Source organism: Grammomys surdaster, unplaced genomic scaffold (genome assembly GCF_004785775.1).
Source record: "Grammomys surdaster isolate TR1022 unplaced genomic scaffold, NIH_TR_1.0 124988, whole genome shotgun sequence".
NCBI lineage: Eukaryota > Metazoa > Chordata > Mammalia > Rodentia > Muridae > Grammomys > Grammomys surdaster.
The window spans coordinates 1,205-27,767 of record NW_021619916.1 but is presented as its reverse complement, the minus strand read 5'-3'; the positions used below and the strand labels follow the sequence as shown (position 1 = coordinate 27,767).

At 40.9% G+C, this 26,563-nt stretch overlaps 1 protein-coding gene across 1 annotated transcript; it reads right to left on the bottom strand.

Moving 5' to 3' along the window:
- Positions 1–2,866: 2,866 nt before the first annotated feature.
- Trim69 (tripartite motif containing 69) lies at positions 2,867–26,082 on the bottom strand. Its single transcript, XM_028784981.1, has 7 exons — positions 25,887–26,082; positions 14,464–14,940; positions 12,454–12,549; positions 9,283–9,516; positions 8,375–8,397; positions 8,165–8,289; positions 2,867–3,469 (listed from the first exon to the last, which is right to left on the bottom strand). Exons 1-7 carry the CDS (start codon positions 25,890–25,892, stop codon positions 2,931–2,933), a joined length of 1,500 nt encoding a protein of 499 aa, XP_028640814.1. The 5' UTR covers positions 25,893–26,082; the 3' UTR covers positions 2,867–2,930.
- Between the last annotated feature and the right edge of the window lie 481 nt (positions 26,083–26,563).

Sequence of the window (26,563 nt, the reverse complement as noted above, 5' to 3'; positions counted from 1 at the left end):
ATGACCAACACACACACAAAAAGATGCCTAATCACATAGTATTAGGAAAATGCAAATTAAAACCACAAGATACCACTGTGTATTGACCTTATTAATAAAAAGTGTTTTGGCAAAGGCAGAGTCATAGAAATTCCTACTGCCACTCCTAGTGAGAATGTATATTCTGTACTAACATTGATCAACAATTCAGCTTAACTAAAGTAACATGTCTAATGTCACCAAACATATCAGATGCACACTTAGAGAAACCCTTACTCCCATGCTCACACACAGTGTTCATGGCAACTCAATTGCCATAGCAACAAAAACAAAAAGGAAAAATAAAAAGTCACTGTACACTGGATATTTAAATTTCTGTCTCTCCTTTACGTTTTAAAATTACATTTATTTCTTAATTTGAAGAATGACATGGTTTGCATGTGGAGGTCAGAGGACAACTTCAAGGACTCAGTTCTCCTTCCATGTAGGTCCTAGGGAGCAAACTCAGGCCACCCAGCATGGCAGTAACTGCCTTTCCCCTCTAGTAATCTCAAATTACTGCATTTTTACACTACGAAATACAATAGTCCTCCTTACGCACAGGAGATGGGTTTCAGCATCCCAAGTGGATGCCAATGATACTTGACCTTACGTATACTATAGTGCTTTCCATCACTGTACGTATGGAGCTATGACAAAATTTAATTTATGGATGGGATAAGACATTGACAATTAATAAAATAGAACAATTACAAGAATATACTAAACAAAAGGTAATGTGTTTTCCCTTAACCACCATGACACAGTTAGTGTATACTTGTGGATATGCTACTGTGGGAAAAGAGGAAGGCATAAGATTTTATCATACTACTCAGAAATGCAGATTTTTCTTTTATATATTTGTGCAGAGCTGTGGATTGAAACCCAGAGCCTCATACATGATAAGCAAACGCTCTGTCACTGAGTTGCACCCTCAGCACTCAGAACCACAATTTTAAATGAATGAATCATTTATGTCTGGAATTTCTCATGATATTTTCAGCTTACAGTTGACTGTTGGTAATTGTAACTATGAAATATGAAACTATGACCATGGATAAGGAAAGGAGTACATCATCAAATGTCGTAATTTTGAATTTTCAAAAAACCCAGGAAGAAAAACAATATACTGTTTATTTTTAAGTTCAAAAGAAGTGGTCAAATGAAAGTATATATTTTAGGAATACATGAATTTTCAAAATAAAAAATGAAACATGCATGTATAGGAAAAACAACTATAGTTTCTATTTTTAAAAGTTTTTTTTATATATAAAACATTATTTACCTAGTCTTTGTGTGGGTGTGGGTGTGGGTGTGTGGGTGGGTGTGGGTGTGTGCCTGAGTATGCACACCACATCTGTTCAGGAACCAGAGGAAGGCAGAAGAAAGTATCAGATCCTCTGAAACTGAAATTACAGATGGTTCTAAGAAGCCTTGTGGGTTCTGAGAATCAAACCTGGGTCTTCTGCCAGAGCAGGAAATGCTCTTAACCACTGAGCCATCTCTCCAGCCCTATCTCCTCATAGAGGAGTAAATACATGAAGACTGAAGGAGGCACACAGGAGCCACCAGTGTTTCATTATGTGTGGGTTCTAAAGCTTAGTTGTTAATTAGTGTCTTCTATTATTATTCTCAGAAAACCTGTACATATCTATCACCTGTGTTAATCATTATGTATTTTTAATGTTTTCTTAATAATTAAGAAAAGTATGTTTGTTCATAGGGGACAATACCAAGCAAAGTTCCAGGCTCAAAATGAGTCCTCATGACCTTCTGATTGAAGTGAGGTCCTGTGAAGACACAGGAAGGGGCTGGAGAGATGGCTCAGTGGTTACAAGTATTCACTGGTCTTTTAGAGGACCCAGGTTTGCTTCCAGCAGCCATATCAGGCACTCACAACCACTTATAACTCCAGCTCTAAGGGACGCAGCATCATCTTTGGTACTCCACAGGCACCTGCATCCATGTGGCACATACTTGGATACATGTGCATACACATAAGTGAAAAAATAAGATATTTTAATATATCCTGTTTTTCAAAAAAAGTAAGATTTAAATGTAACATTTTAATCATGTCATGCTATTTACGTTACAAATGTATATATGTTGTATATAAAAGCAGTTTTAGGAAGGGAGTTTCAAGGAGAGGAAGTAGGGCCATTTCACTAAGAGCCCTGTGGATGTGGAGAACTCTAGACCTAGAAAGAAGGAACAAGCTGAAGAATGAACATAATGAGGAAAGTGAGGTGAAAATACTGTTTATTAAAATATAGGCAGGACCTGTGAAAGGGGACAGAGTCTAATACAGATGGAAATATGGACGTGTTTTAATATAGGACAAGTAGGTACCTCTTACTAATAAAGCAGGGGGAGGGAACTGAAAGGGGGAAAAGGAGCCCGAGATTTAATAGACCAAACATATGTTGAGAGAATTGCAGAAAGAAAAGATAATCAGGTAATTCAAGCCATTTTCTACTTTAAGTCTCAGGAACAAATTTTCATCTAAAGCAACATGTTACGGAAAAGAGACGAGATGGAATTTTATAATTAAATCCCAGCCCTGGAAAAAAAGATACTTTAACAGGAATGAGACTACAGATGTGAAAATCTATCCTCTTAAAATCATGCTGGCAGCCAGCATCACAGAATCAAGTTGCACTTTGCTCCAGAAACAAGACATGAGGACTATACTCAGGGTACTGTTGTGTCTTAGAAGACCCCAGAGAAGCAGAATGTTATCTTGAATGGCTCCAGGAAAGTCTGTGTAAGAAACTGAAATGTAAGTCAGTCTGTGTGAATCCTGCTTCCATTATTTCAGAGTTCCCCATAAATTGGAAAGAGAATCCAGTGAAATTGGTAAACTATTTCAATACTTTAATAACGCCCTGAATTTATACAATAGTATAACTTAATTACTGTGGATGAACGATGTGCAATGGTTCTTTATTCTCCCCACCGTCATTAAGGCAGGGGCACAAGTAGGGGAAAAGTTTCTCTAGGAAAAGACTACTAAAGGTGTAAAGATGGGCCATGGTCGTAGCATTATAGAAGGACACTTGCCCTCCCTCATAATCCAGGTACACGCCCACCCTCTTGAGATCACCTAGGTTCAGACTACATGAGGGCAAATCCAGGGCCTTTAGATCCGTTTGGTTCCTTAGTCTTAGAAGCCAGAATCCTTGCTCTGGAGTCAGAGGGCAGCTCCCCTTCCGAATGATGGACTCTCTGACGACTCCAATTGTCCATTTTGTCTTCTTTCCTACTTCTATTTCCCAGTACCACTTTCCAGAGGTGAAGCCTTTTGAGCCCAGTACAGCCACACTTGAATCAAACCTCTCTGGATCATCAGGCATTACCTGCTTAACATCTCCGTGACACACACTGGTCCGGCTTTTGGATAGCACCAGATTGGGGTGAGCTGTTTTAGGATCCAGAGTTAATTGAGATGGGCCTGGTAAGAAAATGAGGAGAAAAGAGGGAAGAGCAGGGAAGAGAAGAAAACAGGTGAATGTAATTTTCCACAGTAAGAAATACTACTATAGTGCTTTTCTCTCCCCATATATTTAAACCCTTAACCACGAAGGGTCCCATATACTTTCTATTGCCTGGTACCCATTTCGCTATTTCTAGACATTTTTATATTTAGGATGAGATCAGACTTTGCACTAAAATAATTTATATTCTATTGAAGGAAACAATATAAATAATGTGAACCTTTACCAATACCCAAAGTGTAGAAATTAGGTGAGGTTGTCCTAGGAAATCTTACAAAGGAGAGTGTCTCAATTGGGATACAAACATGTGAGATGTTCACTTTGGGTAAACAGAGAAGGGAGAAGGTAGATGAAATGCTTGTGTGGGAAAGGCTGTCTGTTAGAGCTAGGTGAGACTGAGATACGTGGCAGAGATTCTATTTGGTTTAACATGCAGTGAGACATTGGTGCTCTAGAGTGGTGTATGCCACTGCTCTTCAGAATGTAGTCCACAGATTATGTGTTTACCAGCCTGCAGCAAGAGAATACAGACACCGAAAGTAAACATTTAGAAATGTTTATGGGCCAGGCAGTGGTGGCGCACGCCTTTAATCCCAGCACTTGGGAGGCAGAGACAGGTGGATTTCTGAGTTCGCGGCCAGCCTGGTCTACAAAGTGAGTTCCAGGACAGCCAGGGCTACACGGAGAAACCCTGTCTCGAAAAACCAAAAAAAAAAAAAAAAAAAAAAAAGAAAGGTTTATGGAAACCTAACAAAGTAAGTTGAATCTGGTAATTATAAAACCAGGCTTGCCACACACCTTTAATCCCAACACTCGGGAGGCAAAGCCAGGTGGATCTCTGAGTTTGAGGCCAGCCTGGTCTACAGAGCAAGTTCCAGGACAGCACTATCTCAAAAATCTGAATGAATGAATGAATGAATGAATGAATGAATGAATAAATAAGCAAATAAACAAATGAGATAAAAACAGGCTTGTACTTTGTAAAGAATCTTTAATTTCACGTTTGTAAGTAATAAATTTATATTGTAGTCTACATTAATAGAATTCCATGACAGATGAAGTTTTTTTTAATATATAGAAGCTAAGAAAGTTTGCCTTATATAAATAGACTAGTGATCATTGGAGTCTGGCAAGGTTAGGGAGGGATGAGGTAGAAGGATACTGGATAACAGGTACCAGAGTACAAGGAGATAGATGTTAATTTCAGAGTTTTATAGCACAATATGGTAATCATAACCTGCAATCATTTATTATATAGATGTGCATATATGTTTCAGTGATTTGTTTTCCTTTTGTTGGCAGTGCTAAAGCCTGGACCCAGGGCTTTATACATATTAGGCCAGTGCTGTCTTACTGAGCTACAGCCACAGGATTTTTTGTTTTTTTGTTTTTTTATTTTTTCCCTCGGTTTTTCTTTTTTCCTCTTTCTTTCTTTCTTTCTTTCTTTCTTTCTTTCTTTCTTTCTTTTTTTTTTTTTTTTTTTGGTTTTTCGAGACAGGGTTTCTCTGTGTAGCTTTGGCTGTCCTGGAACTCACTCTGTAGACCAGGCTGGCCTCGAACTCTGGAACTCAGAAATCCACCTGTCTCTGCCTCCCAAGTACTGGGATTAAAGGTGTGTGCCACCACTGCCCAGCTACAGGTTTTATTATATATTTTTAAACAACTGAAAGAGCTCAAAAGTTTTCAACACAGAGAAGTGATAAATGTTTGCGGGGATATAAATTCATTTACTATGGTTTAATTTTTATATATTGCATATGTGCATTGGATATCATATTGTATTCTATAAATACACACAATTAAAATCAATTGGAGCAGTAATACACACCTGTAATTCTGGCACTCAGTAAATTGAAGCAGAAAGATCCTAAGTTCAAGGCCAGCCTGAGCAATATAATTCGATCCTGATTTTGCTGATGTTGCTGCTGCTGTTTAATGTTTTAAGTCAGGTGTATGCCTATAATCCTAACACCTGGGAGGTGGAAACAACAAGATCAGGGGCTCAAGATCACCCTTGGCCATATAAGAACTCTTGGCCAGCCTGGGCTACATGAGATTCTATATCCAAAAACAAAAACAACAACAACAAAAAAAAGCAAAGCAACCTGTGGCTGGAAAGATGACTCAGAACTTAAGAGCACATAGTACTTCTCTTGCAGAGGAGCTCTGACCCAGCACCCATGTCAGACAACTTACAACTGCCTGTGTCTTCAGAACCAGGGGAAACAATACCTTTCTCTGGCCTCTGTTGAAAGCCATACTCAGGAAAACAAATTCATACACAAACACACTGTTTTGTTTCTTTAAATTCTTTTTGACAAGCATGGCTAATAAAGGATTTGTCCATTTATAATTTAATGTTAAAATAGTCAACAAAAATGTGGTCAAAAGATTAAATATATCTCACCAACGAAGAATGGCAGAGAAGCACATGGAGAGATTTTTCAACGGGATTGGACATTAGAGAGGTATACATTTAAAAAATGATGAAGCTGGGCGGTGGTGGCACATGCCTTTAATCCCAGCACTTGGGAGGCAGAGGCAGGCGGATTTCTGAGTTTGAGGCCAGCCTGGTCTACAGAGTGAGTTCCAGGACAGCCAGGGCTACACAGAGAAACCTTGTCTCGAAAAACAAAACAAAACAAAAGGATGAAATGTTACTATATTTAAGCTTAAATAGTTATAATTAGAAAGATTGACAATATCAGGTTTTGTCAGGAATGTAGAAAATGGTCTCATCATTCATTGCAGGAGGAAACGTGAAACGATTCCTCCATTTGAGGAAGAAAAAGCATTGACAGTTTCTTATAAAATTAAATGCACATCTTAAACTCCACCACTAAGTCTTCGCCTCAAAGATCTGTAAACAGATTCATACAACTTTATTTATAATAGCCCTGAAGTGTAATCTACCCAAATGTCCATCAGTTGGAGAATAGATAAACACATTGTGATATATCCATTAAACAAAATTATTGCCATGTGCATCAGAGGTGAATCAAAGGAAGCACTGTGCTTTGTACAAAAGTCTAGACGCACAATACTGTAATGTGTTGATCTACATTAAATCAAAAGTTTGAAAAGATGCATCAAAAGTGAAATAAAGGAGATTAGCAAGCAGTAAGGGCTGGAGCTATACAGAAAGAACTAATTGCAGAAAGACTTGTGGAAACTTTGAAGTGTGTGTGTGTGTCTTTGTATGTCTGTGAGTATGTTGTCTGTGTGTGTGTGTCTTTGTATGTCTGTGTGTATGTTGTCTGTGTGTGTGTTTGTGTTGTCTGTGTGTGTGTGTCTTTGTGTGTATGTTTGTGTTGTCTGTGTGTGAGTGTCTTTGTATATCTGTGTGTATGTTGTCTGTGTGTGTGTGTTTGTGTTGTCTGTGTGTGTGTGTGTGTGTGTGTGTGTGTGTGTACAGGTATGCCCATACATGTGCATGTGGAGATCAGAGATCTACTTTAAGTATCTTCCTCACCATTCTCCATCTTATTTTTTTGAGACAGGTTTCTCACTGAATCTGGAATTCACTCAGCCAGACTGTCTGAGTGACAGCCAGTAGGCCTTGTAAAAACTATGTTTTTCCCCAACATCATTCCCAGTGCTGGAGCTACAGTTGTATGATGCCATGCCTGGCTTTTTATGTAGGCACTATGGATTCAAACTCAGGCCCTTGTGTTTGTTCAGTGCTAAGCCAACTCTCCAGCCCCCATGTATCTCTATCTTTTTTTGTTTGTTTGTTTGGTTTTTCAAGACCGAGTTTCTCTGTGTAGCCCTGGCTGTCCTGGAACTCACTCTGTAGACCAGTCTAGCCTCGAGAACTCTTGAACTCAGAAATCCACCTGCCTCTCCCAAGTGCTGGGGTTAAAGGTGTGCACCACCACCGCCCAGCAATCTTTATCTTGATTACAGAGATATTTACATCAGCTTGTACACTGAGTATATTTAGGTAAAAATTTCAGATTCTGCTCTATTAATTATACTTCAGTGAAGTCGGTTCTTTCAGTCACAAGGAAAATGTAATAGGGATATATTTGTGATTTTAATTAAGTTAATAACAAACAATAATTTTTTTTTTTGGTTTTTTGAGACAGGGTTTCTCTGTGTAGTCCTGGCTGTCCTGGAACTCACTCTGTAGACCAGGCTGGCCTCGAACTCAGAAATCTGCCTGCCTCTGTCTCCCAAGTGCTGGGATTAAAGGCGTGCGACACCACTGCCCGGCACAAACAATAATATTATCTATATGAATTCTGTAAAAGCTATATAAATTCTTATTTTTATACACACCTTATCTAGATTATTATTTATTTTTCTTGAAATAATACCACTTGTGTTATTTCGTCCTGTTCAGTCCTTTGATATTTGCAAGTATTTATGCAGCTGATGTAGCAAAACAAGATAAAATTGTGGCTAGTTCCACACATTATAGATCAAACAAAATCATAGGCTTAGGAGTAATTCTAATATCAGACTTTTATGTATTATTAGTTCAAAGACATATATTCTTAAATCATAGCAGCAGGAAAAAAGGAAAAAAAATTTTGACTACACTCTGTCCAAGTCTATCTCCCTCCTGTCTCAAACTAAAGAGCTAACTCTAGCCACAGATGAAATACAGATTAGGGACCACAGGAATCAATAGCTCCTTCCCACTATACCTGGAGAGAGAACAGACTGCATTTCCTTCCAGATGATATACTGGATAGGACCTTTGAATCGACCAAGGCTCAGCTTTTTGGAGATAAGCTGTCTGGGTACAAGTGTCTTCATTCCTTTTTCCATGCTGTAAGGGACACACAAATAGTTTATTTTTAGACATCCTCTAAGGGTGGAAGGAGGGGGATGGAGTACCATGGAGAAACACTTACCTCTCGATGAGATTTGTGATGTCCTAAAAGAGAAAAGAAGAAATATAGGAGTCAGATGCCTGTACATCATCTCTAGACGTCTCTCTGGCTATACTGATAACCATCCAGGTTTGATCATCAATACCAGCTTCCTGTACTGATGGTCCCCAGTCCATCGCCAACAACAGTTTTCATCCACCCCAGGCTTTGCTAATCAGTATCCTAGTCTAACCCATGATAAACTGACTTTTCATTTGCTAACCTTCTGATTTTCAGTAATTCCAACACTCATAGGCAACAAGAGAAGAGCTAGTTAAGGTCAACTTTTTAAAAGTGAGTGCTTTCAAATACTCCAACAAGAAAGATCAGAAGTGATCCCAGGGCCAAGGGTAACTAAACTTCTGAGTGCTGAAGTGATCACCAATGTCATTCTAGAAGTGAGACTTCAGGTAGCAAAGTTTGACAAAAAGCTTTTTAGATAGTTCAGTTTATAATTTCTGCAAGGCCAAAACTCAACAAATGCTATAAGAGACATATTTTTGAAAAATAAAGCTTCTATGTTCTTTATGGGAAAGTTAGAAAATATTGATCCATGTAGCATTATTAGTGAAATTGTACTATCATGTTTTGTAGGAAGATGAAAGCAAAGCTTTCCACTGAACATAAAGTAAAAGCAGCCTACTTTTCCCCAAAGGACCTAAAAGGTACTCCAGTTAGTTGTGTTGAGTTGGCTTGGGTTGTGTTGGGTTGTGTTGGCTTGGGTTGTGTTGAGTTGGCTTGGGTTGGGTTGGGTAGGGTAGGGTAGGGTAGGGTAGGGTAGGGTAGGGTAGGGTAGGATATGGTTAGGTTGGTTGGGCTTGGTTAAGATTTGCTTTCCTTCCATCCCACATTCCCAGTGTACCCTTAATCAGTTAGGTTCAGAATCTCACTGTGAGGAAGTCGAAGGAGTTCTGCTGTTCCATCCGTGCCTGAATGTTCGCCAGCATGTCTTTGGCAAGGAGACATTGCTCCTGGATCTGGTTCAGATTCACCTCCATCTCTTCATTCAAGACTTTCCCCTCATCCCGGAGGTCATTTAGAATGTCCTTTTCTTTGTTGTGCAAAAACTGATGCAGCTTTAGAAACTCCAAGGAAAGGTTTTGTTGCAGTTGTATCTTGTTGTCCTGGAAACCTCCATAATCATCACCAGGATTACTACTGAGACTAGCATTTGGGGATAGGGGCTTACACCACACTACATACGTTGGGAAATTTCACACAAATGGCTGCTTAGCATCAACATTCAATCCTACTAAACAAAGCCCTTTGGGAGGCCCATTCCTTCTTTCCCAGCTAGTTGAATGGTATAGGACGAGAGGTTTTATTTTCAGGTTTTTTTTCCCCCAGTATTTGAATGATAATCTGTGCTCTGTTAAATAATGTGGTGAAGTCAATCAAACATTCTAAAATGAATACTAACAATACTTTCCTAGACTGGCAAATCAGTATCTTCCAAATGACACTGTAAGACTAGGAAAACCTATCCTCTTAAAATCAAAACTACTCCTTTTGCTAGGACCACATAAAAGAAACAATCTATCAACAATGTACAAAGCACTAAAATTGAAAGTTGCTGCACTTGCAGCTTGTGTGTGTGTGTGTGTGTGTGTGTGTGTGTGTGTCCACAGCTTCTTCCCTGGTGAATTATCTATATCCTGGTTTCTCAGCTCCTCATTTTCTTCATTTCTAATGATTCAGCTCTCACCACGCATTTTCAACATCACACAGAATTTCATCATTCCCAGAAAATGAATCATTTCCAAAATGACTTTTTGTTTGCAGTTCTGTTGAATCTCAATGAAAGTTTGTGGTAAGCCTGGGCATGGTGGTGCTTGGCTCTAATCCCAGCACTTGAGACAGAGGCAGGCAGGTAGATCTGTATGAGTTTGAGGCTAGCCTGGCTTGCAAAGTAAGTTCCAGGGCTGCCAGAGCTACATGGAGAGACAGACCCTGTTTCAAGAAACTAATCAGTTTATAATCATTGACTGTCTCTGTTTCTGTTCATATGCTTCTGTCTTCATGGCTTAGCTTACGTAGCTTAGATTCCATGGGCAACCATCACCACACTCCTAAGGTAGCCTGACCTCCATCCTTCTTCCAACCCATGTGTTTCCAGTTCCTTTTCACCTTTCCCATGATTTCCCAGTCTAATTGGTTCTCCTTCTTCTAAACAAGCTTTAAATATTGAAATTAGTTGGTTTTCTGTCCTAAGCTCATTCTACACTTTGTAGGCAATATCCTTCCTGCCAAAGTTTTAGATACTGTCTAATGCTGACAGCTTTTCTCCTTTTGAGCTCCAGACTTCTCAACCCAAATGCTATCTGATATCGCTGTCCACTCCTCATATTTAATCAGTCACCGTGTCTATATCATTTCCTCCCTATACCATGTGTTCTTGTTTAGCTCTGTATATACACTGCCTCTTTCGGCTAATCAAGTACCTTTGCTCTTGACCTGTAACAGTTTTTGAACCATATGGTCCTGTCATTGTCTCTCAAAGCCATTTTCCACACAGCCATCAGACATTTTCAAAACGAGATGAAACTGTGTAGTGCTTACAGATCTTTATTTTTCATGTCACAGGATCAAGTTAAAAATACTTCATTTCTTCCATACAAGGACCTGAATGATTGGGTCACTTCTGCCTCTTAAGTATCATCTTGCCTGCTGTGCCCTAGCTTTATTGGACTTTTTCTAACATCCTGTTTCTGGACTTTTCCATATATCTTTCCCTCTCCCTTCAACACTCTTCTCTAGGACCCTTCTTTCATATTCCCTCACATGGTTCATTTCATTAACTTACTCATCCTATACTCCTCAAAAAAACAAAAGACAAAAAATTTTTTGGCCAGGCGGTGGTGGAGCACACGCCTTTAATCCCAGCACTTGGGAGGCAGAGGCAGGCAGATTTCTTAGTTTGAGAGTTTGAGGCTAGCCTGGTCTACAGAGTGAGTTCCAGGACAGCCAGAGCTACACAGAGAAACCTTGTCTCAAAAAACTAAAAAAAAAAAAAAAAAAAAAAAAAATTGACAGCGGATCTTATGTATCCCAGGCTAGCCTAAAATTAGATATGTAGCCAAACATGACTTGAACTTTGATCCTCCTTCTACCTCCTGAGTGCTGGGATTGTAGGTGTGTGCCGCCATGTCTAGTTTATGTGACGGTGGCTATAAAACTTCAGGGCCTCATGCATGCTAGGCAGGTATTCTACCAACCGAGCACATCTCCAGCTCATGTGCTTTCTTCAGGTTTTCCCCTTAGATTTCTCTTTGTTGATGAATTTTCCTATCGTATGGTACTAGTAACTATTGTTATTTTATTGGTATTGGTGGCATCATTTAATACGTGTCTCCCACACTCAGGTTCTAGGGTGGGAATGGATCTTAGTGACCCATTCAATAAGTATTTGTTGAATGAATGAATGAATATTGACTATAGTAGCTGAACTAGGAAATAGAAAAAAAATTATCTGGATGCATCAGTAACTCTATCAGTCTTTCTTTCCCTGAGGATACATATTTTTCCAGATACCAAATGCCAAAGATGGCTCTCCTACATAGAGTAATTAATGAAGGACCAGAATTTCCAACTTAGCTCCCAGCCTAGAGACTGGTTTACCTAATCTTTACTATTAGTGCTTTTTTTGGAGCACCTGTGAAGTCCACAGTGGGCAGGCATGTGTAATCAACAGCTCTGTGAACTTTGGAAGCAGTTTAGAAAGATTAATCAGATGTGGGAGAATATAATCTGAGAATCCATGGATCAGTGGTACCTGGTAGAGTCTTTATTTTGCCATAGATGAAAGGGAAGACCAAGCAGACCCAAATCCCACAATATTCACCTAGTGACTGGACCATCAAAAGGCTCATCATGTTAGGACAAAAGGTAATCTATTCAACTGATCAACTATTGGGAACCTTTCCACCATGTATTTCTTCCTATCTGCAGTGAAATAGCACTCATTCTATAGCCCAGGTACCATTTAGTGTGTCGATATAGCGGGAGTTACAGGAAGGGTATATTCCAGCAATGCTTCATAAGCCCTTTACCCTGCTCCTCACCTTGTAAGCAGAAATAGCATCTTTCTGCATTGTTCTGAGAGACTGCAGCTCCTTCAGGGTTGTCTGAAGTTGGCTCTGATAGATAGCAAGCTCCTCCTACAAATATCAAATAGAATTAACCCACAGCAATTTGGAAAATAGAAGCACATAAAGCACATGTCTGGGGGCCGGAGAGATGGCTCAGGAGTAAAGTGCCTGCCACACAAACCTCAGTTTGATCCCCAACACTTATGTAAAGGGCTAGGCATAGTGGCTCACACTTAAGTTCAGAGCTGGGGAGATAGAGACAGATCCTTGGGACTTACTGACCAGATTGCTGGTCTAGCCTAATCTGTAATTCCAGGTGTTTGTGAGAAGTCCTATCTCAAAATAAACAAATAAATAAAAAAATAAGGTGGGCAACTGCTTGAGAAACACCCTAAAATTTTCCTGTGGCCTCTATGTGCATGCACACTCATGCCTATAGCACAAAGTGATATCTGTCGAACAGGACAAGAACTGTGCTCATAACAGCACAAGGAAGTAGGTGTGGAACAGGACAGGCTAAACAAATGACAAGATGAGAAGTCCAGTCCTGGCTCCAGAAGAAATTCTGCCAGGGCATAGAAGGCATACCAGTGTTTGTTTGAAAAGAGAAATTTTAACATGAGGAACTATCATGTTTAAAGTTAGCTTGTTGCTGGGATGAGTAAGAAGGCTCTGTGGGTGAAGGCAATCACTGCTAAGCTTATCAACCTGAGTTCAGTCTCCAGAACCCACACTGTGGAAGGAAAGAATCTGTCACGTGGAAGGGCAGTGGGAAGGACCCAGTGTGTCCGGAAATAAATAAGCTTTGAGGTGTTCCTTCTTTGGACTCTGTGATGGTCGGAACAGGTATGGCCCCATAGACTTGTGCATTTGAATGTTTGGCACATAGGGAGTGGCACTATTAGGAAGTATGTCCTAGTTGGAGTAGACGTGGGCTTGTGGGAAGAAGTGTGTCACTGGGAAGGCAGGCTTTGAAGTCTCTTATATGCTTAAGCCATGCCCAGTGGGATAATCTCTCCTTGCTGCCTAAGGATCAAGATGGAGAACTTTCCAGCTCTTCCTGCGCTGTATCTGCCTGGACACTGCCATGCTTTCCATTATGATGATAATGGACTAAACTTCTGAAACTGTAAGCTGGCCTCTGTTAAATGTTTTCCTTTATTAGAGTTGCCGTGGTCATGGTGTCTGTTCACAGCAACAAAACTCAAACTAAGACAGAGTCCCTTCTACTCTCTGGACTTCTCTCGTTTGTCTCTAAGAAGTCTATGTCCTCTCAAGGAAGCTCTTGCTATAAACTATCTTTCCTTTCCACTGTGTCATGTTCTTGTCCATTGAGAATTGTGGGCAGGGCTGAGGATGTGGCTCAATGGCATAGTGCTTGTTTTGTGTAGACTACACCCGAGTTCAGTCCCCAACGCCACCAAAACAAAAGTGGTAAGTAAACAAGAAACAGAAGCAGTTAAGTTCTGCCATCTTGTCAGAGGAGGCTACTGGAGCTCTCCAGTTCCACCCTGGCTATAGTGCTCACCCTGGACACCTGCTGGAATGCTTCTGTTTTCCTTCCGCCCTTCCAAATCCAAATGATGTCCCAGCTCTAGTCCCACGCCTTCTCTTTATTGTGCATCCCCTGACCATCTCAGAAATCCTCAATACTTAGGAATCACAAATGTGACAACCTTAGCTCTCAGTAGTGCATTCCCATGTACTGTATCTCATGCTGTACTCATTTGAAACTTTTGTAACAGGAACACTAGCCTATCTGTTCATGGTTTACCAGTATGACTGAAGGAGTCACCCATAGCTCCTTTACAGCTCCTTTCTTCTACATAGCATCTCTAGAGAAATAAGTTTCCAAGGTATAGTGTATTTCTGAGGACTCTGAGCTTTCTCATTATTTGAAAAAAAGGGATTACTAGGTCAGAAGGAAGAAGCCCTCCAAAAGAATTTTCCTAAGGGATTTCTCAAGACCCAGGGCTCACACACCGTAAAGAAACGGACAGCTTCAGAGATTTGCAGGAAGTCCTTAGACTGCCCCATAGACATCCGTGCATCCTTGCACTGGAAGCAGATCATTTTCCCTTCTGGCTTACTGAACAATTTCAGGTTCTCTCCGTGCTCTGGGCACTGTGGATGGCCCTTGAGCACAGGTAACTTCTTAATCTTCTCTACCAGCTTCTCCAGTACAAGGTTGAATGTACAGTTGCTATACTGGCATAGCATCTTACACTCAGGACAGAACGTTTCCTTTGCTTGCATTTTCCAGTAGTTTTGAATACAGGTTTGGCAGAAGTTGTGGCCACAGGCCAGCATCAGCGGATCACGGAACCAATCGTTACACAGCGGGCAGTGTAGATCCGTGGTAATATCTTGTATCACCACTTTTGAGGGTAAGTGGGCGGTTGGATCACTCACTTCAACATAGTTGCCTGATTCAAAGTTGGAAGGGGGCCTAGAAGATACCTTTGGGAGAGAATAGTTTAGTTAAAGTTCTTTTACTGTCTATTTCAGTACACAAGGATATAGACTCCATTCCTAAAGGAGCCGAGAATTGATTCAGCTAAAGCACCATAATCACTTCTTTGAAAAGAATGCAATAGACGCTGGAGAGATGGCTCCGCAGTTAAGGGGACCCATATTCAGTTTCCAGCTCCCACAACATCCAGCACCCACATCGAGTGGCTCAAAATGGCCTATAACTCTTATTTCAGAAAATCCAACACCTTTTTCTGGCCTTCATAGGAACTGCACTCATTTGGACAAACCCATATACACATCATTTAAAATAAGTAAAATAAAATAAAAATAAAATTTAAAAAAGAAAACAACACAGTGTATTTTAATGTTTTCCAACATCATAGTCTGTGACACTATTTCAAGTTTTAATACAGGCTGAAAGCCGGAGAAGAAAATAATCAAAGACACATATTTTGTTGCACATTCCTCTCTTTACCAATCTTCTCCAATTATGCATTGAAATTTTTACTTCAGGTTCCTGTTTCATTAGTTATTTTCATCTTCTTTGTAGCACACACACCTAGAAATGCTGTGTCTGGGAATCCTGTGCACACATTGATGATCCCATTGACATCAGAATACACACTGTCCTCAAATGTGCATGGAACATTCGCTAAGACAGACCATATGTTAAGTCATAAAACAAGTCTCAGTATTTTTGAAAGGATTAAAGTCTTATGAAGTGTGTGGTGGTGGTTTGAGTAAGAATGGGCTGGATAGGCTCACAGATTTGATCATTAGGGAGGTGCTATTTGATAGCAGTTAGGAGGTGTGGCCTTGTTGGAGAAAGTGTGTCACTGGGGTTGGGCTTTGAGGTTTCAGGGAGCCAAGCTAGGCTGCCTGCAGATCTGGATACAGAACTCTCAGCTACTTCTCTAGCACCACATCTGCCTGTGTGCTGCCATGCTTCCTGCCATGACAATAGTGAACTAAGCCTCTGAATGTAAGCAAGCCCCAGTTAAATGCCTTACTTGATAAGAGTTGTCATGAAAATGGCAACTCTTCACAGTAATAGAACAGTGACTAAGACAACGTGTCTTCTTAGATACTGCAGAATGGAGCTAGAAAGCAGTAACAAGCAAAATGGGAACTTCACAAATCTGTAAAAATTAAACAGCATATTCTTAATCACCCAGAGGGTCAAAGCAGTAACATTATTAAATACTTTTAGGTAAATGAGTTAAAAAAAATACAGCATGCCAAACCTTACAGAATATGCTAAGAGCAGCACTGTCTGGGAAATGTCGCTCTGTAAACACTGACATGGGAAACTAAAATAGGAGGCCTCTCAGCAGCAGGACATTTGCCTCACACAAAAAGGACCTTGGCTCAATCCTAGGACCAGCAGCATTGACAGCAAACTTAGAAAATGAGGACAGAGAGCTCTGTATCCTGACATGTGCCTGTATCCCAGCTGCCTGGGAATCTGAGACAGGATTGCTGCAGCCTGGGAGTTTTAGCCCAGCATGAACAACATGAAAGGATCCAGTCTGTAAGCTCTTAAATGGGCTTGGAGCACAAGTCAGTGATGCCCAGCATGCTCCAGACCCTGGGTTTGATCCTTCAGCATCATGAGACTAAGTTAGTGAGTAAACACATAAATAAATCGACAATACATTGCCTACTTTTCCCTTACTGATCAAGTGAGAAAGCACAAACTAAACAGACTATATTCAAAGCTAGCAGAAGGAAGAAATCAGTCAGGGTGAGAGCCACAGAGAACAGAAAAACCAACAAAACCCAGTGTGGAGCTTGTTGACTTTGACAAGCGTGATCGTGTATGTTGGTAATCTCACATTTAAGATGTTGAGGCAGGAGCATTGCCCGTGACTAGTCTGTGCCTAAAATAAAAGCAATGCTTTCAGTGGGTAGAGCACCTACGGAACTGACTAGTTAAATTATAAAAGAAGAAGAGGCAAATCACTAAGATTTGAAATGGTCTTATTACAAGCCTCACATAAATAAAAATCTTATGACACTACTATGTACAATTTATCTAGATTACAAACAGGGATGGTTCTAGAAACACATTAGCCACCAAAACTAACTCAAGAAGACATAGAAAACCTGAACATCTCTATAACAAGAAAATAAATTTTTAAATGATAAATTAAAAACTTCAACAAGGCCGGGCAGTTGTGGCACACACCTTTGATCCCAGCACTTGGGAGGCAGAGGCAGGCAGATTTCTGAGTTCGAGGCCAGACTGGTCTACAGAGTGAGTTCCAGGACAGCCAGGGCTACACAGAGAAACCCTGTCTCAAAAAAAAACAAAAAACAAACAAACAAACCCCAAACAAAACAAACAAACAAACAAAAAACAAAGACCTTCAACAAAGTTAAACCCAGGACTGGTTAATTCTATCTAACAGTTAGCAGATTAATATTAATTCTTCTCAAATTTACCCAGAAAATGAGGTGGTACTTGTTGACCCTTTATATGAAGTTAGCATTCTCCTGATAATGAAGCCAGGTAAGTAAGAAAACAGACTAGGAAGGGAGACGACTGGCAGCCACCAGTGAGTGGCACCACACCCCTGCATGATACTGTCTAGGTCTAGGCCTGGTGTGGCTGACCCTCTGAGGCTCAGCCTAGGCTTCCTCATCTGCTCTGAGGTGAAATAGCCCTTCAAGTACTGTCTTGCCTGGGTCATATAGCCAAGTAAGGAAGGCTTTTACCCCAACCTTTTTGCAAGGCCTGGTGTTTGCAGGAGCATCTTAAATGCCCTTTAGGCTTTCCTGGAAGCAAGGTGTCTCTCCAAAGTCAAACAGCCCTGACTGGCTCCAGTGTTTCCATATGAACAATGACCATCAGGGATTACATGTAGTAGGTAATATGTAGTAAGAAACCTAGCGTAACAAGAAATTTTGACTCTTTAGTTTTTGAAATTTTTTTGGTAAGGGTTGTTTATGTATATGTATGTCTTGTCCTCCTTTTTTTATGTACACTACATGTATTCAAGAACCCAAGAGGACACAGGCTTTCTTAGAACTGGAGTTTGCAGCCAGCATTGAACCACTTATATGGGCAGGTCCTCTGCAAGAGCAGTAAGCTCTCTTAATCCAGGAGCTATCTCGCCAGCCCTGGAACATCAATCAATTCGTAATAGAAACCATTGTTATAATTAAGAAGAAACCATTGTCATAATTAAGAGAAGCCAAGTGGTAGTGTCACATGTCTTTAGTTAGTCCCAGCACTCAGGAGGCAGAGGCAGGTAGATCTCTGAGTTCTCGGTCAGCCTGGTCCTGAGCAAGTTCCAGGACAGCCAAGGCTGCACAGAGAAATCTTGTATGATGGGGCAGGAGTTGAGGGAGAGAGGATTTAGAAACTGATAGCAGAAGCACAGATGTTGCTTGGGTGTGGTAGCCCATGCCTATAGTCATAGCTTTCAGGAGGTAGAGACAGGAGGACTAATTGGTCATCACCATTGGCTAGCTATGAGTTTCAGACCAGAAAACTACCCAGATCCCTAGCAGTTGAGACAGGGTCTCACTGTATATCTATAGCTGGCCTGTAATATAACTGGTTACTATGTAGACCATCTAGTCCAACTTACATGGTGAGCCTTATCTTAAAAATAAATAGGTTCTGGAGAAATAGCTCAGTAGTTGAGAGCACTTGCTACTTTGCAGAGGACCTGAGTTTGTTTCCTAGAACATACATAGTGGCTCCCAATCCTTTGTAACTTTACTTTCGGGGGATCCTATGTCTTCTTCTGACCTATGTGGGCATCAGGTGTGCACATAGTCCACATACATGTGTACAGGAAAATACTCATACACATAAAATTTAAATATTTTACAAATAAAAAATAGGGCTGAAGAGATGGCTCAGTGGTTAAGAGCACTGGGTGCTCTTCCCGAAGTCCTAAGTTCAATTCCCAGCAACCACATGGTGGCTCACAACCATCTATAATGGGATCTGATGCCTTCTTCTGGTGTGTCTGAAGAGAGTGACAATGTACTCGCATACATAAAATAACTAACTCTTTTTTAAAAAGTAAAATAAAAAATGAAGCTTGGTGGTGGTGGTGCTGCATGCCTTTAGTCCTACCATTGGGAGGCAGAGGCAGGCGGATGTCTGAGTTCAGGGCCAGTCTGGTCCACAGAGGTAGTTCCAGGATAGCCAAGACTACAACAGAGAAACTTTCTTTGGGAAAAAAGAAAAAAAGACCAAAATAAAATATAAAGAAAGAAAGAAAAACAAAATTTTAGTTTCCCTTTTACAACATAAAAAACAAATTACATAAAGGAAAAAATGATTTGTAAATCTAGTACTCTTAGGGTTTAGAATCCAAGATAAAAGGACTCTCACAACACAAAGAAGATTAACAGCTGTTTCTTAATGGACAGAGAACCTGAATAGACATTTGTCCAAAGAATGCAGACGGGTGGCTAACACTTGAGGGGTGGTCAACACTTGAGGAACTGTCTCATACCTTCAGTCATTAGGAAAAAAAAAAGAAAACCTGGGATTTTTGGCTTTATTTTTCTCATTATATCTCACAATGAAATATGATTTCACACTAGAGTTGATATGACTTTAAAAGGTACATTGCTGGAGGTGGGAGAGAGGACTCAGAGGTTAAAAGCATTTGCTGCTTTTCCAGAGAGCTCAGGTTCCTTGTCAGCATCCACATGGCTGCTCACAACTGTCTAAAATTCCAGTTCCAGGGGTCTCATGCCTTCTTCTGGCTCCAGTGGCCAATCACACATGAGGTACAGACAAATATGCAATAAAACATTTATACACATTTTATAAAGAGCATTGCTAATGAGCATGTAAAATAGTGTGGCCAACATTTTTGTACTTCCTCAAAAAGTTAAACAGAGCTGGGTGGCAGTGGCACACATCTTTAATCCCAGTACCCAGGAAGCAGAGGCAAGAGGATCCTGAGTTAGAGGCCTGCCTGGTCTACAAAGTGAGTTCCAAGACAGCCATGTAGAGCTATTTAGTGAGACCCTGTCTCAAAAAAACAAAACTAAACAAAAATTAAAAACAAACAACAACAAACTATGGGCTGAAGAATGGCTCAGTTAAGCGTGCTTGTTGCGTGAGTATGTAGTATGTATGTAGTATGCAAGTATGTAGACTTGAGTTCAAATTTGTTGCAACAACATAAAAAACCGAGTATGACTATGTATTCCTGTAACCTCGGTGTTGGCAAGGGAGGAGACGGGATATCTGTGGGGCTTGCTGGCCACCAGGCTAGCCAGAAAGCAGTGGGAGACCCCGTCTCAGGGAATAAGGCAGAGAACAATGGAAGGATGGCACCAAACCGCCTCCACTGGTCTCCACAGCCACACTTAAGCATCTGTATACTCGCATACACACGTACATACATGTATGCCTATGTATACTCAAATATACACATACACATATCCAGTTACACACACTGTATCATTATGGTGGACTGAGAGTATTGCTCAGTGATTAGGGTTCTTGCCTAGAATTAGTAAGATCTTGAATTCAGTTGCCAGCACCACAAAATAATCCCAGATCAAATAATCAAGCCCATACAAAAGATCACATATTTTATGGTTTTGTTTATATAAAATATCCAGCTTAGGTAAATCCATAAAAGACAGAAAAATTAGTGCTTTCTAGGGTACATGGGAGAAGGAAAAGTGGGGGTGACTGCTTAGTGGAAAAGAGATTACCTCTGGGAATAACATTTTAGAAAAAGAGGTGGCCACTATACATTGTAAACATATGAAATGCTACTGGAGTGTACGCTTTAAAATAATTTGCTGTATGAATGTTATCTTAGCTTTTTTAAATAGAAGGTAATTGATTCCAGAGCCTGAATTTTTATACTAAACAAGAATGCCATGGGCTGGAGAGATGGCTCAGCGGTTAAGAGCACCGACTGCTCTTCCAGAGGTCCTGAGTTCAATTCCAGCAACCACATGGTGGCTCACAAACATCTGTAAAGAGATCTGATGCCCTCTTCTGGTGTGTCTGAAGACAGCTACAGTGTACTCATATAAATAACATAATCTAAAAAAATGAAACAATAAAAAAAAAGAATGCCGTGTTATATGCTACACAAGACATGCTATTACTTGACAAAGAGCCACCAAAAATTGTTTCTGTCTCAGCACCCATGGAGCTGCTCATAAGCACCCAGGGCCAGCTCTGTCCTAGCGCCTGCCTTCCACAGTATCAGGTGTCAGCAGCAAGCCTCCTGACTAGGGGCTGGGGTTAACAGGTATGAGCCACCACAGCAGGCTTTCAGTTTCTTTTCCGGAAACACCCACTGGGCAGGCATTGGAGAGCCTGCTGTCCTCCATTTCCTTGTTCACATTCTCCGATGCTGTGGCGCTCTTTATTTGTCTGAAAACCTTTATCCCTTCCTTATTTTATAATTGCCACTACCTTTTTATTTGTGTGTATGGGGGTCGGGGGATGAGGGTTGGGTGTGATCCTCAGGAATGCAGTCTACCTTCTTTGAGACAGCATGTCATTGTCCTGGGGCTCACCAGTTAGGCACTGAGCCCTCTCTCCAGCCCAGCTTCTCTGTTTCTTCAAATATTTTTGAGTGAGGTGAGTTCTTTCAGACTCAGCTATTTCATGGAGGCAGGTCCATGTTTCTTTGTGAAACAACATGCGTATGAGCTCTCCCCACCAGTACAGTCTGCCACTTGGTCTATTGTGTGGCCTCAGCTCTCCCTCCCGCCAGGTGGACTCTGCCTTCCTCTCTGTCTTAGATCTTTGACTGTGGATCTAGGAATGCAGCTAGTCTGTTCCCATGGTCCTTTGTTGCCTCGTGGGATGAGGCACCTCCTTTGGAAATGGTGTTACTCTCTCTTTATGCAAGGTTTGCATTCCTTGTCCCTCACACATTTTGTTTGGCCTTTACTGTATTCTGTAGTCTTTCCTAAGCTAGTACCCAAGCTTCTTAAAGTCTCTAGCTTCATCGTAAAAGGGTTGTCTGGCATTTTGCCTTTTGTTTTTCCTGTCATTTTCATTCTCCTTGAGCTGTTTGTTTGTTTGGGACAGGATCTCAAATTATAGCCCAGGCTTCTCTCAAACTCAAAAGCTTCCTGCCTGTTTCCATCTGAGTGCTAGGATTACAGGCACTTGCCAGCACACATGGTTTCCTCCTTACAGTTTTGACTTTACAAAGAATGAGAGGTTCTTTTGAAGGGGAAATCATAAATTGTTTTTATAATTGTCTTTATTATTTCACATTCAAAAACAAAAGCTTAATTTTCACCGGCACTTTAACATTTCGGTACATTTAGGGAAAGATATGCATGTGTGTACATGTGTACATGTGTTTAGGAGAGAGTGGTGGTGGTGGAGGATGGATTTCAGTGTACTACACCACCTTGACAAGATAAGTAACGAAAGCAGGACATCCAGCGTCCTTCTTCTAGCCTCTGTGTGAGCATGCACATGCACACACATGCACACACACACACATGCACTCACATGTGTCTGTATAATCACACTCTCTGTGGGTGCCATTTCTCAAAGAATATAAATTAAGTTACTTTGCAGCCCATAGGAAGGGAGACTCAAGGTCAATATTTATATACAGAATAGTTATAAACAAGTCTATATGTTATTCTTTGCACACTTGACTTTTTAAATTAAGATTTCTATTCAACGTCTTCCATTCATTTCCTTTCCCGACCACAGATGGACTTCTGGACCATTTCATAGGCTGTCCAGCAACCCCAACTGTTACCTAATGCAAAAGATGACTATGCAAACCAGAGTCTCTCATGAATCTGGAAGCAAACAATAGGAACAACTGCTAAAGATCACCGTGAGATGCCTTGTAGAACAAATCATGGCCCAGAAGTCATTAAAGAAACATGGTGAATTTGAGGCCAGCCTGGTCCACATATCAAATTCCAAGATAGTGAGAGCTGAGAAAGACCCTGTCAGGAAAGAAGGAAGGAAGGAAGGAAGGAAGGAAGGAAGGAAGGAAGGAAGGAAGGAAGGAAGGAAGGAAGGAGAGACAGACAAAGTCTGGCACATACATTTTAAACAAAAAGCAAAAGAAATGGAGAGATGGCAGGTAGACACAGTTCATTGATATAGATAAGAATTACAAAGAAAGGGGCTGGAAAGGCTACTCCATGGTTAAGAGCATTTTCTGCTACCTCAGAGGACTAGAATTCAGATCCCAGAACTCACAAATCTCTGTAATTCCAGCTTCAAGGAATCAGTCTTCTGTCCTCCGTGGACACTCACACACACATACACACTCTAAAAAACAATTATAACCTAGTGGTGGTGGTGAACACCTTTAATCCCAGCACTGTGGAGGCAGAGGCAGGCAAATCTCTGTACATTCAAGGCCAGCCTGGTCCACAAATCAAATTCCTGGACATCCAGGGCTACACAGCAAAACCCTGACTTGAAAAAACAAAACAGGCATCTGGCTCCCGCTCTCACAGCCATTGCAGTACATTGAGCTCCATAGAGGCAGCGTCGGGGCAAGCGAGAGCCCGACGGGCGCTGGGCGACTCTGTGCCTCTCAGAGGAAAATCAACTAAACATGGGCAAAGGAGATACTAAGAAGCTAAGAGGCAAAGTGCCCTCATGTGCATTCTTTGTGCAAACCTACCGGGAGAAGCACAAGAAGAAGCACCCAGATGCTTCTGTCAACTTCTCAGAGTTCTCCAAGAAGTGCTCAGAGAGGTGGAAGACTATATCTGCTAAAGAAAAGGGGAAATTTGAAGATATGGCAAAGGCTGACAAGGCTCGTTATGAAAGAGAAATAAAAACCTACATCCCTCCCAAAGGGGAGACCAAAAAGAAGTTCAAGGACCCCAATACACCCAAGAGGCCTCCTTCAGCCTTCTTCTTGTTCTGTTCTGAGTACCACCCAAAAATCAAAGGCAAACATCCTGGCTTATCCATTGGTGATGTTGCAAAGAAGCTAGGAGAGATGTGAACAACACTGCAGTGGATGACAAGCAGCCCTACGAGAAAAAGGCTGCCAAGCTGAAGGAGAAGTATGAGAAGGAAGGATATTGCTGCCTACAGAGCTAAAGGAAAACCTGATGCAGCGAAAAAGGGGGTAGTCAAGGCTGAAAAGAGCAAGAAAAAGAAGGAAGAGGAAGATGATGAGGAAGATGAAGAAGATGAGGAAGAGGAGGAAGAAGAGGAAGATGAAGATGAAGAAGATGCTGCTGATGATGAATAAGTTGGTTCTAGTGCAGTTTTTTTCTTGTCTATAAAGCATTTAACCCCCCTGCACACAACTCACTCCTTTTAAAGAAAAAAATTGAAATGTAAGGCTGTGTAAGATTTGTTTTTAAACTGTACAGTGTCTTTTTTGTATAGTTAACACACTACCGAATGTGTCTTTAGATAGCCCTGTCCAGGTGGTATTTTCAATAGCCACTAACCTTGCCTGGTACAGTCTGGGGGTTGTAAATTGGCATGGAAATTTAAAGCAGGTTCTTGTTGGTGCACAGCACAAACTAGTTATATATGGGGACAGTAGTTTGGTTTTTGTTTTTCTTTTCTTTTGGTTTTATTTTTGGGTTTTTTTCCATCTTCAGTTGTCTCTGATGCAGCTTATACAAAGATAATTGTTCTGTTAACTGAATACCACTCTGTAATTGCAAAAAAAAAAATTGCGGCTGTTTTGTTGACATTCTGAATGCTTCTAAGTAAATACAATTTTTTTATTAAAAAAAAGAAAAACAAAACAATAATTATAGAGAAAATAAGTGAGGAAAGCTGCTGCATTGCTTTAACTACTTCACTGTCCTTTGGTTCTTCCTGTATTCTTATGCCTAACACATTACCTCATCGTGGTAGGGACTTAGGGAATATGTTGGAAGTGGCTTATCTGAATCTCTGCTCTTTTGTTGTTGTTGTTGTTTTTGGTTTTTCGAGACAGGGTTTCTCTGTGTAGCCCTGGCTGTCCTGGAACTCACTCTGTAGATCAGGCTAGCCTCGAACTCTCGAACTCAGAAATCTGCCTGCCTCTGCCTCCCAAGTGCTGGGATTAAAGGCGTGTGCCTCCACCGCTCGGCTGAATCTCTTGCTCTTTAAGAGCTACTCTTGGTCTCCACACTCCTGAAAATCTATCCTTTGGCCCATTCCCCTTTCTCTCCTGTCTTCTCTGGCCATCTTCTAGCCCTGTACAAGTGAGTAATTTCATGACTTCATGGTCAGCCTCACACAAGTAAATCCTAAATCTGTACCTCTGAGCTCTTGACCCACTCAGCATCCATATCTATGTATTGGGATTCCTTGATGGGTTTTAGTGGGAACTCAACTTTCTTACAGTAAATTGATGTTTTCTTTTGTCTCTCTGACAACACTAAAGTTTAGAAGACTAACTTCCTTTAGTTTTAAGGTATTTATTTAAAATGTTTAACTGGACTGCTGAGATGGCTTAGGAGGTAAAAATGCTTGCCTCCAAGCTTGATGGTCCAAATTCAGTCCCCAAGATCCACATGGCGGAAGGAGTGATCCTAATCCTGCAGATTGTCATCTGACTTCCACACATGTGCTATGGTATGCACACACACACATGTACACAAAATACACAAAAGCAATTGTTTAAAATGTTTAACTGCACCTCTGCTGTTAATATAACATACCAAGACCTATAGTATGAAAAAAATGTTATAACTAATCATTTTTCATCTAAAGATAATAAAGTTATATTAATAAAGAGGTAAACTTTGTATAATGTTTGTCTTAATTATTTTCAAAAAGTTATGGTGGACTTCCTTACTTCCTTACCCACGTCTCTAATTTCTGTTTTTCCAAAGGACTAGAGAGAGAATAGAAGGAAAGGCTACACGTAAAATATTTCCTTGATTTCCCTTCTTGATCCACAGTCGATATCCTGTTCCTGTTTTCCACCCTGTGTCTAGAAGACCCACTGGGTAGTTAGAGAATACCTTACCTCCATGAAGCTTGATCATCAGGCCACCAGGAGGTGGAGTCAGGCAACTTGGCTTTGCTCAGTGAACCCAGGGTGGCTGCAGACCAAGAGTTCTGGGCCTGTTAGTACGCTAGGAATGGACTCAGAGCCCATGAGAGGAGGAGAGAGAAGAGAGTTCAGGAGCTAGAGAAGACAGGCAAAGCCAAAGAGAGAGATCGGGCAGATTCCGTGACAGTTTGTCAGTTGCTTTGATCATATTTGCTTAAGAGCTAGACAAACTTTGATTGGATTGGAATGGTCTGCCAACCCCTTTTATTATTTTATTTAGGATGGGGTTCTTTTAAACTTCAGGTGGTAATCTAATTTTTTAATGTTTAATCTTGCATATGTGAGTGTGTGTTTACGTGAGTGCGTTCGTGCTCAGGTGTGTGTCATGCGTGGAGGTACCCACAGAGGCCAGAGAGTTGGATCAAATTCCCTGAAGCTGGAGTTACAAGTAGTTGTGAACTACCTGATGCGGGTGCTGGGAGCTAAACTCTGGTACTCTGCAAGCACCATAAATGCTGCTAATGGCTGAGCCATCTCTCCAGCTCTGGTAATGTAATTTTAAGGTTTTCAGATCTTCCCAATGAGGCTGCTGCTCAAGGAAAGAAAAAACAAACAGCAACATCAGCTGTACACCTGACTCAAGAGGCAGC

Bases quoted from the DNA above. Each gene is read 5' to 3' on its own strand.
- Trim69 (XM_028784981.1), bottom strand. The intron at 8,398-9,282 runs GTGAGATTCTGA...TTTCTCTTTTAG, and splicing joins ACTCCTTCGACTTCCTCACA to GACATCACAAATCTCATCGA. The intron at 8,290-8,374 runs GTAAGTGTTTCT...TGTCCCTTACAG, and splicing joins ATCACAAATCTCATCGAGAG to CATGGAAAAAGGAATGAAGA.